This window comes from Vanellus vanellus (assembly GCF_965231255.1).
Source record: "Vanellus vanellus genome assembly, contig: HAP1_SCAFFOLD_2232, whole genome shotgun sequence".
Lineage (NCBI taxonomy): Eukaryota > Metazoa > Chordata > Aves > Charadriiformes > Charadriidae > Vanellus > Vanellus vanellus.
Window position 1 is genome coordinate 1 of NW_028128055.1, and position 14816 is coordinate 14816.

General features: G+C 68.0%; 1 protein-coding gene across 1 annotated transcript; it reads left to right on the top strand.

Moving 5' to 3' along the window:
• Positions 1 to 613: 613 nt before the first annotated feature.
• FIS1 (fission, mitochondrial 1) lies at positions 614 to 9584 on the top strand. The gene is made up of 5 exons (XM_082500603.1): positions 614 to 659; positions 742 to 874; positions 3245 to 3321; positions 5263 to 5368; positions 7514 to 9584. Exons 1-5 carry the CDS (start codon positions 615 to 617, stop codon positions 7609 to 7611), a joined length of 459 nt encoding a protein of 152 aa, XP_082356729.1. The 5' UTR covers position 614; the 3' UTR covers positions 7612 to 9584.
• Positions 9585 to 14816: the final 5232 nt, after the last annotated feature.

Genomic DNA, 14816 nt, shown 5'->3' on the forward strand with positions numbered 1-14816 from the left:
CCCCCAGGGGTCCCAGAGGTCCGAGTGTGACCTCACCCCCCCACATTGCTCAAGGGGGGGACACACGGGGGGAGGTGACCCCCAAATAGGGGTCCCAGACCCCTCCCCAGACCCCCCAATAAGGGACACAGCCCCCCCTCCCCCCCCCTCGGGGCTCCCAGGCCTCGCCGCCTCCTCCCGGCCACGCCCCTCCGGCCTCCAGGCCACGCCCCCGACCCTCAGGCCCCGCCCAACAACAGCTTTGTCTCGCCCCCAGCTTCCAAACCCCGCCCCCCGACGCCCCAGACCACGCCCCCAGCGCTAGACCCCGCCTCTCGCCCAGGCCGCACCTCCCCGCCAGCGGCCAAGCCACGCCCCCCAGCCTCCAGACCCCGCCCCCGCCCGCAGGTCACGTCGCGCACGTTTAGACCTCGCCCCCTCACAGCCTCGAGGCCACGCCCCCCCTCCCCTCCGCGTGCGCGGCGCCGTTGCTACGGCGTCGGGGGTTGGAGGAAGGCTTGAGGGGGGGGCGTGTCCCGCCGGCGCGGTCCCAACCAATGAGAGGCTTTCTTGACTCCTGGGCGCCGCCCGGAAGTGGCATCCGTCACTTCCGGGCGCCGCCGCTTCCGGGTGCGATGGATCCCGAGTTCGACGATGTGGTGGCGGCCGAGGACCTGATGGTGAGGCCCCGCCCCCACCCCCCCACCCCCCCCGCGACCCCTCAACTTTGACCTCTGACCCCTCCGGTGACCCCCTCCGTAGGCTCTGGAGCGGCGGTTCGCGGAGCAGCGGCGGAGCGGGGCCGTGTCGCGGCGGTGTCAGTTCGAGTACGCCTGGGGGCTGGTGCGGAGCCGGTACGGGGCCGACATCGCCCGCGGGGTGGAGCTGCTCACCGGTGAGGGGGCGGGGGGGGTATGGGGGGGACATGGGGGGGACAGGGGGACATGGGGGAGACATGGGGACACGGGGGGACATGGGAGGGGATGTGGGGACAGGGGGACATGGAGGGGACGGGGGGACATGGGGACATGGGGGGGACAGGGGGATATGGGAGGGGATGGGGGGACAGGGGGACATGGGGGGGACAGGGGGATATGGGGGGACAGAGGGACATGGGAGGGGACAGGGGGACAGGGGGACATGGGAGGGGACAGGGGGACATGGGAGGGGACGGGGGGACATGGGAGGGGATGGGGGGACATGGGGGGGACAGGGGGACATGGGGGGGACGGTGGGATATGGGAGGGGATGGGGGGACAGGGGGACATGGGGGGGACAGGGGGACATGGGAGGGGACAGGGGGACATGGGGACATGGAGGGGACAGAGGGACATGGGAGGGGACATGGGGACATGGGGGGGTACGGGGGACATGGGAGGGGATGGGGGGACAGGGGGATATAGGGGGGACAGAGGGACATGGGAGGGGACAGGGGGACATGGGGGGACAGAGGGACATGAGACGGGGGGACATGGGGAGGACAGGGGAGACATGGGGGGACAGGGGGACATGGGGGGGGACATGGAAGGGGACAGGGGCAACATGGGGGGGACATGGGGACACATGGGGGGACAGGAGGACATGAGGGGACAGGGGGACGTGGGGGCACGGGGGGACATGGGGACATGGGGGGACAGGGGGATGGGGGGGAGATGGGGGGACAGGGGGATATAGGGGGAGACAGGGGGACGTGGGGACACGGGGGGACATGGGGACACGGGGGGACATGGGAGGGGACGTGGGGACAGGGGGACATGGGGGGGGACATGGGGGGACATCAGGGACAGGGGACACTGGGGGGGACATCGCCTGTGGGGTGGAGCTGCTGCCTGGTGAGGGGACATGGAGGGGACAGGGGGTGGCCCTGGGGACAGGGGAGGGGGACAGGGGACATGGAGGGGGGGGGGACAGACGGACAGGACACAGGGGGGACAGGGGCGTCCCCAGCACGGCAGGGACTGACCTGTGTCCCCCCTGTGTCCCCCCTGTGTCCCCCCCCATGTCACCCCTTGTCCCGCCCACATCCCCCCATGTTGTCCCCATGTCCCCCTGTGTCCCCCCATGTCCCCCCCATGTCCCCTTGTGTCACCCCCTGTCCCTGTGTCCCCCCATGTCATTCCCGTGTCCCCCCATGTCACCCCCTGTCCCCCCCCCTTGTCCCCATGTCCTTCCCGTGTCCCCCCATGTCACCCCCTGTCCCTGTGTCCCCCCGTGTCCTTCCCGTGTCCCCCCATGTCACCCCCTGTCCCCCCATGTCACCCCCTGTCCCCCCTTCCCCCCATGTCCTTCCCGTGTCCCCCCCATGTCACCCCCTGTCCCTGTGTCCCCCCATGTCCTTCCCATGTCCCCCCATGTCACCCCCCGTCCCTGTCCCCCCCTTGTCCCCATGTCACCTCCTGTCCCCCCATGTCACCCCCTGTCCCCGTGTCCTTCCCGCGTCTCCCCATGTCCCCCCATGTCACCCCCGTCCCTGTGTCCCCCCCTGTCCCCATGTCACCCCCTGTCCCCCCATGTCCCCCCCGTCCCTGTGTCCCCCTGTCCCCGTGTCCTTCCCGTGTCCCCCCATGTCACCCCTGTCCCTGTGTCCCCCCATGTCCTTCCCGTGTCCCCCTCATGTCACCCCCTGTCCCCGTGTCCCCCCTGTCCCCCCATGTCCTTCCCATGTCCCCCCATGTCACCCCCTGTCCCTGTGTCCCCCCCATGTCCCCCCATGTCCTTCCCATGTCCCCCCATGTCACCCCCCGTCCCTGTCCCCCCCCTTGTCCCCATGTCACCCCCTGTCCCCCCATGTCACCCCCGTCCCTGTGTCCCCCTGTCCCCGTGTCCTTCCCGTGTCCCCCCATGTCACCCCTGTCCCTGTGTCCCCCCATCTCCTTCCCGTGTCCCCCTCATGTCACCCCCTGTCCCCGTGTCCCCCCCTGTCCCCCCATGTCCTTCCCATGTCCCCCCATGTCACCCCCCGTCCCTGTCCCCCCCCTTGTCCCCATGTCACCCCCTGTCCCCCCATGTCACCCCTGTCCCTGTGTCCCCCCCTGTCCCCCCATGTCCCCCCCTGTCCCTGTGTCCCCCTGTCCCCGTGTCCTTCCTGTGTCCCCCCATGTCACCCTGTCCCTGTGTCCCCCCCTGTCCCCCCCTGTCCCCCCCTGTCCCCGCATCCCCCCCTGTCCCTGTGTCCCCCCGCGTCCCCCCCGTCCCTGTACCCTCCCCGCGTCCCCCCGTCCCGTGTGTCCCCCGCCGTGTCCCCGCCGTGTCCCCGTGTCCCCAGAGCTGATGCCGAAGGGGACGCGGGAGGAGCAGCGCGATTACGTCTTCTATTTGGCATTGGGCAATTACCGCCTCAAGGTGGGGGGGCGGGGGGGGCGGGGGGGACAGGGGGGGACATGGGGACATGGGGACACAGGGGGACATGGAGGGGATGGGGGACAGGGGACGGGGGGACATGGGGGGACATGGGGACACGGGGGGGGACGGGGGCCGGGGGGGGGACAGAGGGGGACAGGGGGACATGGGGGGACAGGGGGACATGGAGGGGACACGGGGGGATGGGGGGACAGGGGGACATGGGGACACGGGGGGGACGGGGGGCCGGGGGGGGGACAGGGGGACGGGGGGACAGGGGGGGGACAGAGGGGGACAGGGGGACATGGGGGGACAGGGGGACATGGAGGGGACGGGGGGGGATGGGGGGACATGGAGGTGACACGGGGGGATGGGGGGGACAGGGACATGGGGGACGCAGGGGGATATGGAGGGGACGGGGGGGACATGGGGACAGGGGGAGACGGGGGGACACGGAGGGGACGGGGGGGGATGGGGGGGACAGGGACATGGGGACGCAGGGGGACATGGAGGGGATGGGGGGACAGGGGGACGGGGGGACATGGGGGGGACATGGGGACATGGAGGGGATGGGGGGACACGGGGGGGACAGGGGGGGACAGGGGGACATGGAGGGGACACGGGGGGATGGGGGGACAGGGGGACATGAGGGGGAGGGGGGGACATGGAGGGGACACGGGGGGACATGGGGACACGGGGGGGGACGGGGGGACATGGAGGGGACACGGGGGATAGGGGGGACAGGGACATGGGGGACGCAGGGGGACATTGAGGGGACAGGGGGGGACAGGTGGGGACAGGGGACACGGGGGGATGGGGGACGGGGGGGGGGACAGAGGGATGTGGGGTGACTGTGGGGACACGGGGGGGGGGGACAGGGACACCCCAGGGGACACGGGGGGGGGGGCACTGGGGGGGGTGAAAAGGACCCCCGGCCTCACGGTGTCCCCTCTGTGTCCCCTCTATGTCCCCATGTGTCACCATGTGCCCCCCCGTGTCCCCCCCATGTCCCCTCATGTCCCTCCTGATGTCCCCCGTGTGTCCCCATGGCCCTCCCCATCTGTCCCCCCCGTGTCCCCCCATGTCCCTCCTGTCCCTCTGTCCCCCCGTCCCCTCTGTCCCCCCATGTCCCCTCTGTCCCCTCGTGTCCCTGTGTCCCCCCATGTCCCTCCTGTCCCTCTGTCCCCCTGTCCTCCCCTGTCCCCCCCGTGTCCCTGTGTCCCCTCTGTGTCCCCCCACGTGTCCCCGTGTCCCCCTATGTCCCCTCCATGTCCCCTCTGTGTCCCCACGTCCCCTCTGTGTCCTCATGTCCCCCCCATGTCCCTGTGTCCCCTCTGTGTCCCCGTGTCCCCCCACATCCCCTCTGTGTCCTCATGTCCCCCCCATGTCCCTGTGTCCCCTCTGTGTCCCCCCATGTCCCCCCATGTCCCTTCTGTGTCCCCTCTGTGTCCCCCCATGTCCCCTCTGTGTCCCCCCATGTCCCCTCTGTGTCCCCCCCGTGTCCCCCCTCTGTGTCCCCCCCGTGTCCCCCCCGTGTCCCCTCTGTGTCCCCCCATGTCCCCCCATGTCCCCCCCGTGTCCCCTCTGTGTCCCCATGTCCCCCCTGTGTCCCCCCTGTGTCCCCCCCGTGTCCCCCCCGTGTCCCCTCTGTGTCCCCTCTGTGTCCCCCCGTGTCCCCCCGTGTCCCCATGTCCCCTCTGTGTCCCCTCTGTCCCCCCCCCGTGTCCCCTCTGTGTCCCCCCGTGTCCCCCCGTGTCCCCATGTCCCCTCTGTGTCCCCCATCCCCCCACGTCCCCTCTGTGTCCCCATGTCCCCCCCATGTCCCCCCCGTGTCCCCTCTGTGTCCCCTGATGTCCCCCCGTGTCCCCTCTGTGTCCCCCCGTGTCCCCCTGTGTCCCCATGTCCCCTCTGTGTCCCCCCCGGTGCCCCCCCGCCGTGGGGCAGGAGTACGAGAGGGCTCTGGGCCACGTGGAGCGGCTGCTGACGGCGGAGCCCCACAACCAACAGGGGCTGCGCCTGCGGGAGCTCATCCGACAGCGCATGCGCCGGGGTGAGCCCCACCGCGACCCACGGCCCCCCCATAGCGACCCACAGCGACCCACGGCCCCCCATAGCCACCCCATAGCCACCCACTGCCCCCCATAGCGACCCACAGCGGCCCACTGCCTCCCCAGAGCGACCCACAGCGACCCACGGCCCCCCCATAGCCACCCACAGCGGCCCATAGCCACCCCATAGCGACCCATAGCCACCCACAGCGGCCCACGGCCACCCCATAGCGACCCACTGCGACCCATAGCCACCCACGGCCCCCCCATAGCCACCCACAGCGACCCACTGCCTCCCCATAGCCACCCCACAGCGACCCACGGCCCCCCCATAGCCACCCCATAGCCACCCACTGCCTCCCCATAACGACCCACCGCGACCCACGGCCCCCCCATAGCCACCCCATAGCCACCCACAGCCCCCCCATAGCGACCCACAGCGGCCCACGGCCCCCCCATAGCCACCCCATAGCCACCCACGGCCCCCCCATAGCGACCCACAGCGGCCCACGGCCCCCCCATAGCCACCCACTGCGACCCACGGCCCCCCCATAGCCACCCCATAGCCACCCACTGCCTCCCCATAGCCACCCACAGCGACCCACAGCCACCCACTGCCTCCCCATAGCCACCCACAGCGACCCACGGCCACCCCATAGCGACCCACAGCGACCCATAGCCACCCACTGCCCCCCCATAGCCACCCACTGCGACCCACGGCCACCCCATAGCCACCCACCGCGGCCCATAGCCACCCCATAGCGACCCACAGCGACCCATAGCCACCCCATAGCAACCCACAGCGACCCATAGCCACCCACTGCCCCCCCATAGCCACCCACTGCGGCCCACGGCCACCCCATAGCCACCCACCGCGGCCCATAGCCACCCCATAGCGACCCACAGCGACCCATAGCCACCCACTGCCCCCCCATAGCCGCCCACAGCGGCCCATAGCCACCCCCCACCACCCCATAGCCACCCACTGCGACCCACGGCCCCCCCATAGCCACCCCATAGCCACCCACTGCCTCCCCATAGCCACCCACCGTGACCCACGGCCCCCCCATAGCCACCCACCACGACCCACAGCCCCCCATAGCGACCCACAGCGACCCACGGCCCCCCCATAGCCACCCACAGCGACCCATAGCCACCCACGGCCCCCCCATAGCCACCCACAGTGACCCATAGCCACCCCATAGCCACCCACTGCCCCCCCATAGCCACCCACCGCGACCCACGGCCCCCCATAGCCACACACCGCCCCCCCATAGCGACCGATAGCCACCCCATAGCGACCCACCGCGACCCACGGCCCCCCCATAGCCACACACCGCCCCCCCATAGCGACCGATAGCCACCCCATAGCGACCCACAGCGACCCACGGCCCCCCCATAGCGACCCACAGCGACCCACGGCCCCCCCATAGCGACCCACAGCCACCCCATAGCCACCCACCGCGACCCACGGCCACCCCATAGCGACCCACGGCCCCCCCGTAGCCACACACGGCGACCCATAGCCACACACCGCCCCCCCATAGCCACCCACCGTGACCCACTGCGACCCACAGTCCCCCCATAGCGACCCACTGCGACCCACGGCCACCCCATAGCCACCCACCGCCCCCCTGTAGCCACCCACTGTGACCCATAGCCACCCACAGCCACCCCATAGCCACCCACCGTGACCCACCGTGACCCACAGCCACCCCATAGCGACCCACAGCGACCCATAGCCACCCCCCACCACCCCATAGCCACCCACCGTGACCCACTGCGACCCACAGCCCCCCCATAGCCACCCCCGGCGACCCATAGCCACAGACCACCCCCCCATAGCGACCCACCATGACCCACAGTGACCCATAGCGACCCACAGCCCCCCATAGCGACCCACAGTGACCCATAGTGACCCACAGTGACCCATAGCGCCCCACGGCGCCCTGCAGCCCCCCGCTGTGACCCACACCCCCCCCATCCCCCCTCCCCCCATAGCCGCCCCATAGCGCCCCACATCTCCCCATCGACCCCTCCCCCCCGCCCCTCCCCACGGGGTGGGGGAGGGGCGGTGGGTCCCCCCTCTGACCTCTCCCTCTCTCTCTCCCCCCCTCCCCCCCCTCCCCCCTCCCCCCCCCCCCCAGACGGGCTGTTGGGCGCGGCCATCGTGGGGGGCGTGGCACTGGGCGTGGCCGGGCTGGCCGGCCTGCTGGGCGTGGTCATCTCCCGCGCCCGCCACTGACGTCAGCCCCGCCCAGGCCCCGCCCCTCCCCCTCCCCCCCTCCCCCTCCGCCTGGGCTATGCCATGACATCACGGTGACATCACGGTGACGACGCGGTGACATCACGGTGACATCACGGTGGGACGCGGTGACATCACGGTGACAATGTGGTGACATAACGGGGACGCGGTGACATCACGGTGACAACGTGACATCACAGTGTGGACGCGGTGACATCACAGTGACAATGCGGTGACATCACAGTGGCGACGCGGTGACATCACGGTGACAACGTGACATCGCGGTGAGGACGCGGTGACATCACAGTGACAATGCGGTGACATCACGGTGTGGACGCGGTGACATCACGGTGACAACGTGACATCACGGTGGTGACGCGGTGACATCACAGTGACAATGCGGTGACATCGCGGTGACATCACGGTGACAACGTGACATCACGGTGTGGACGCGGTGACATCACAGTGGCGATGGGGTGACATCAGAGTGGGGACGGGGTGACATCACGGTGGCGAAGCGGTGACATCACAGTGACAATGCGGTGACATCACGGTGACATCGCGGTGGCGATGTGACATCACGGTGAGGACGCGGTGACATCACAGTGACAATGCGGTGACATCGTGGTGACATCAGTGTGACATCGCGGAGAGGACACGGTGACATCAGAGCGGGGACGCGGTGACATCACGGTGACAACATGGTGAAACGGTGACATCACAGTAACAGTGCAGTGACATCACAGTGACATCACGGTGACAACAGTGGTGACGCGGTGCCATCACGGTTACAATGTGGTGACATCACGGTGAGGACGCGGTGACAACATGGTGACATCGCGGTGACATCACAGTCATATCACAGTGACAACGCAGTGGTGACAACGCGGTGACATCACAGTGACGATGCGGAGACATCACAGTGACAACAGTGGTGACGCGGTGACATCACGTTGACAATGCGGTGACATCACGGTGAGGACGCGGTGACAACACAGTGGCGACGCAGTGAAATTGTGGTGACATCACAGTGATATCACAGTGACACCGCAGTGGTGACAACGCGGTGACATCACAGTGACGATGCGGTGACATCGCGGTGACATCACCGCAACAATGCATTGACATCACGGTGACGCGATGACATCACGGTGATCTCATGGTGACAGCGCAGTGGTGACAACGCGGTGACATCACGGTGGCGATGAGGTGACATCACGGTGACATCACAGAGACAACGCAGTGACACCGCGGTGACATCACGGTGGTGACGCAGTGACATCACAGTGACGACGCGGTGACATCACGGTGATATCACAGTGACACCGCGGTGGTGACAATGCGGTGACATCACAGTGACGACGTGATGACATCACAGTGATGACGCGGTGACATCACGGTGACATCACGATGACAACGTGGTGACATCACACTGACGACGCGGTGACATTACGGTGACATCACAGTGTCAATGCGGTGACATCACGGTGGCGGTGCGGTGACATCACAGTGACATCACAGTGACATCACAGTGACGCCGCGGTGACATCACGGTGATATCACAGTGACACCGCGGTGGTGACAATGCGGTGACATCACAGTGACGACGTGGTGACATCACAGTGACGACGCGATGACATCACGGTGATATCACAGTGACACCGCAGTGGTGACAATGCGGTGACATCACAGTGACGACGCAGTGACATCACAGTGACGACGCGGTGACATCATGGTGACATCACGATGACAACGTGGTGACATCACACTGACAACGCGGTGACATTACGGTGACATCACAGTGTCAATGCGGTGACATCACAGTGACGCCGCAGTGACATCACAGTGATGACGCGGTGACATCACAGTGACATCACAGTGACATCGCGGTGACGACGCGATGACATCACGGCCGCCGCCCCCTCCCCCCCCCCGCCCGTCCCCTCCCCCCACTGTAAATAAACCCCTTTGGCCGCGGCGGGAGGCGGCTGATGACGTCAGAGGGGGGGGAGGGGCCGCGTGGCGGCAGTGGGGCTGGAACCGCCCCTTCCCCCCCCCCCCCCCCCCCCCACTTCCTGCCGCCCGCGGCCGCCCCTCCCCCACCCGCGGGGGACCCACAGCGGAGCCACAGTGCCCCATAGCGGACCCACAGCGGACCCACAGCGGACCCATAGATGCCCCACAACGGACTGACCCACAGTGCCCCATAGCGGACCCACAGGTGCCCCATAGCGGACCCATAGATGCCCCACAACGGACTGACCCACAGTGCCCCATAGCGGACCCACAGTGCCCCATAGCGGAGCCACAGTGCCCCACAGCGGACCCACAGATGCCCCATAGCAGAGCCACAGACGCCCCACAGTGGACTGACCCACAGTGCCCCATAGCAGACCCATAGATGCCCCACAGTGCCCCACAGCGGACCCATAGATGCCCCATACCGGAGCCACAGTGCCCCACAACAGACTGACCCATAGATGCCCCACAGCGGACCCACAGATGCCCCAAAGTGGACTGACCCACAGTGCCCCATAGCAGACCCATAGATGCCCCACAGCGGACCCACAGACGCCCCACAGCGGACTGACCCACAGATGCCCCATAGCTGACCCATAGTGGACCCATAGATGCCCCACAAAGGACTGACCCACAGATGCCCCATAGCGGACCCATAGATGCCCCACAGCAGAGCCACAGATGCCCCATAGCGGACCCATAGATGCCCCACAGCAGAGCCACAGATGCCCCATAGCGGACCCATAGATGCCCCACAGCGGAGCCACAGACGCCCCACGGCGGACCGACCCACAGTGCCCCATAGCGGACCCATAGATGCCCCACAGCGGACCCATAGATGCCCCATACCGGAGCCACAGTGCCCCACAACGGACTGACCCATAGATGCCCCACAGCGGACCCACAGACGCCCCACAGCGGACTGACCCACAGATGCCCCATAGCGGACCCATAGCTGACCCATAGTGGACCCATAGATGCCCCACAAAGGACTGACCCACAGATGCCCCATCGCGGACCCATAGATGCCCCACAGCGGAGCCACAGATGCCCCATAGCGGACCCACAGATGCCCCATAGCGGAGCCACAGACGCCCCACAACGGACTGACCCACAGTGCCCCATAGCAGACCTATAGATGCCCCATAGCGGACCCATAGCTGACCCATAGTGGACCCATAGATGCCCCATAGCGGACCCACAGCAGACCCATAGTGGCCCCATAGTGGACCCATTGCAGACCCATAGTGGACCCATAGCGGACCCCAGTGTCTGGGCCCCATAGCTGACCCACAGCAGACCCATATCGGACCCATAGGTGCCCCATAGCGGACCCCAGTGTCTGGGCCCCATAGCTGACCCACAGCAGACCCATAGCGGACCCATAGGTGCCCCATAGCGGACCCACAGCAGACCCACAGCAGACCCATATTGGCCCCACAGCAGACCCATAGCGGACCCATTGCGGACCCATAGGTGCCCCATAGTGGACCCCAGTGTCTGGGCCCCATAGCTGACCCACAGCAGACCCATAGCGGACCCATAGGTGCCCCATAGCGGACCCACAGCAGACCCACAGCAGACCCATATTGGCCCCACAGCAGACCCATAGCGGACCCATTGCGGACCCATAGGTGCCCCATAGTGGACCCCACTGTCTGGGCCCCATAGCTGACCCACGCAGACCCACAGCAGACCCATAGCGGACCCATTGCGGACCCATAGTGGACACCACTGTCTGGGCCCCATAACTGACCCACAGCAGACCCATATTGGCCCCACAGCAGACCCATAGCGGACCCATTGCGGACCCATAGGTGCCCCATAGCAGACACCACTGTCTGGGCCCCATAGCTGACCCATAGCGGACCCACAGCAGACCCATAGCGGACCCATTGCGGACCCATAGTGGACACCACTGTCTGGGCCCCATAACTGACCCACAGCAGACCCATATTGGCCCCATAGCAGACACATAGCGGACCCATAGGTGCCCCATAGCGGACCCACAGCAGACCCATAGCGGACCCATAGTGGCCCCATAGCCGACCCATAGGTGCCCCATAGCGGACCCACAGCAGACCCATAGTGGCCCCATAGTGGACCCCAGTGTCTGGGCCCCATAGCTGACCCACAGCAGACCCATAGCGGACCCATAGATGCCCCATAGCGGACCCATAGCGGAGCCACAGATGCTCCATGGCGGACTGACCCACAGTGCCCCATAGCGGACCCACAGATGCCCCATAGTGAACCCACAGCAGACCCATAAGTGCCCCATAGCAGACCCCACTGTCTGGGCCCCATAGCTGACCCACAGCAGACCCATAGGTGCCCCATAGCGGACCCACAGCAGACCCATAGGTGCCCCATAGAGGACCCCAGTGTATGGGCCCCATAGCTGACCCATAGCGGACCCACAGCAGACCCATAGCAGACCCATAGCGGACACCACTGTCTGGGCCCCATAGCAGACCCACAGCAGACCCACAGCAGACCCATAGCGGACCCATAGGTGCCCCATAGCAGACACCACTGTCTGGGCCCCATAGCTGACCCATAGCTGACCCACAGCAGACCCATAGCGGACCCATAGTGGACCCATAGCGGACACCACTGTCTGGGCCCCATAACTGACCCACAGCAGACCCATATTGGCCCCATAGCAGACCCATAGCGGACCCATAGGTGCCCTATAGCGGACCCACAGCGGACCCATAGCGGACCCATTGCGGACCCACAGCAGACCCATAGCGGACCCATAGGTGCCCCATAGCAGACACCACTGTCTGGGCCCCATAGCTGACCCACAGCAGACCCATAGGTGCCCCATAGCGGACCCACAGCAGACCCATAGGTGCCCCATAGAGGACCCCAGTGTATGGGCCCCATAGCTGACCCATAGCGGACCCACAGCAGACCCATAGCGGACCCATAGCGGACACCACTGTCTGGGGCCCCATAGCAGACCCACAGCAGACCCACAGCAGACCCATAGCGGACCCATAGGTGCCCCATAGCAGACACCACTGTCTGGGCCCCATAGCTGACCCATAGCGGACCCACAGCAGACCCATAGCGGACCCATTGCGGACCCATAGTGGACACCACTGTCTGGGCCCCATAACTGACCCACAGCAGACCCATATTGGCCCCATAGCGGACCCATAGGTGCCCCATAGCGGACCCACAGCGGACCCATAGCGGACCCATAGGTGCCCCATAGCAGACACCACTGTCTGGGCCCCATAGCTGACCCACAGCAGCCCCACAGCAGCCCCATAGGTGCCCCATAGCGGCCCCCCGCCCCCCCCTCCATTGACGTCACCAGGAAAGGGGCCGGGGGAGGGGTGGGGGGGGGATGGGGGGGGGATGTGGGGCGGGGGGGGGGGTGGGGGGGTGGGGGAGGGGCAGGAAGGGGGATGGGCGCGCCGGACACCTGAGTTCCTTCCTGGCGGGGGGGGGGGGGGGAGGGCAGGACGTGTGGGGCCACCCCGAGGGGGGGGGGAGGGGAAAAGGAGGGGGGGGGGGAGGGGAAGGGGTGTCCCCCCCCCACCCCCCACTTAAGGCCACCGGGACGGGGCCACCGCCGCCACTGCCACCGCCGCCGCTGTCACCGCTGTCCCCAACCGCCGCCACCGCTGACCCCACCGTGACCTTGACCCCGACCTTGACCCCCCCCTCCGTGTCCCCAAACCCCTCCTCTGTCCCCCTCCCCCCCCGCTGTCCCCATCTCTCCCTGTCCCCCCCCCCGTGTCCCCATCTGTCCCCTCCTGTCCCCCCCCCCGTGCCCTTTGTCCCCTCCGTGTCCCCACCTGTATCCCCGTCCCCGTCCCCCCCCCCGTGTCCCCATCTCTCCCTGTCCCCCCCCCCCGTGTCCCCCCCGTGTCCCCGTCCCCTCCTGTGTCCCCCCCCGTGTCCCCATCTGTCCCCATCTCTCCTGTCCCCCCCCCCCGTGTCCCCCCCGTGTCCCCGTCCCCTCCTGTGTCCCCATCCCCCCCCCTTGTCCCCATCCCTGTCCCCTGTGTCCCTGTCCCCCCCCGTGTCCCCGTCCCCTCCTGTGTCCCCATCCCCCCCTTGTCCCCATCCCTGTCCCCCCGTGTCCCCGTCCCCTCCTGTGTCCCCCCGTGTCCCCCCCGTGTCCCCATCTCTCCCCATCCCTGTCCCCTGTGTCCCTGTCCCCCCCCGTGTCCCCCCGTGTCCCCATCCCCTCCTGTGTCCCCATCCCCCCCCGTGTCCCCATCCCTGTCCCCATCTCTCCCCGTCCCCTCCTGTGTCCCCCCCGTGTCCCCCCGTGTCCCCATCTGTCCCCATCTCTCCCTGTCCCCCCCCGTGTCCCCATCCCCCCCCGTGTCCCCGTCCCCCCCCGTGTCCCCATCTCTCCCTGTCCCCTGTGTCCCCTGTGTCCCCCCCGTGTCCCCCCTGTGTCCCCGTCCCCCCCCGTGTCCCCATCTCTCCCTGTCCCCCCCCGTGTCCCCGTCCCCCCCCGTGTCCCCATCTCTCCCTGTCCCCTGTGTCCCTGTCCCCCCCCGTGTCCCCATCCCTGTCCCCTGTGTCCCCCCCGTGTCCCCCCTGTGCCCCCGTCCCCCCCCCCGTGTCCCCATCTCTCCCCGTCCCCCCCATGTCCCCCCCCCCGACGTCCCCCCTGTCCCCTCCGGCGCTGGGCCGGGGGGTGGCCCTGGGGGTGGCCCTGGGGGTGACGGGGTGGGGGCTGTTGGTGGCCGCCCTGTGCCACAGCGCCTGGGGGGTGGGGGGGGGACAGGCCACCGCCGTGGCCACCGTCACCGTCACCCGCGGGCTGTGGAGCGACTGCGCCACCGACGCCAGTGGGGTGACGTCCTGCGTCCCCCTGGTGTCCCTCATCACCCTGCCCGGTACGGGGGGGGGGGGGGGGACATTGGGGGGGGGGGGGGGACATGGGGGGATGGGGGGGACAGGGGGACATGGGGGGGAATGGGGGGACATGGGGGGATGGGGGGGATGGGGGTATGGGGGGACATTGGGGACATTGGTGGGGATGGGGGGGACAGGGGGGGATGGGGGGACATTGGGGGGACATTGGGGGGGATGGGGACATTGGGGACATTGGGGGGGGTGGGGGGGACATGGGGACATTGGGGGGGATGGGGGGGGACAGGGGGGGATGGGGGGACATTGGGGGGACATTGGGGGGGATGGGGACATTG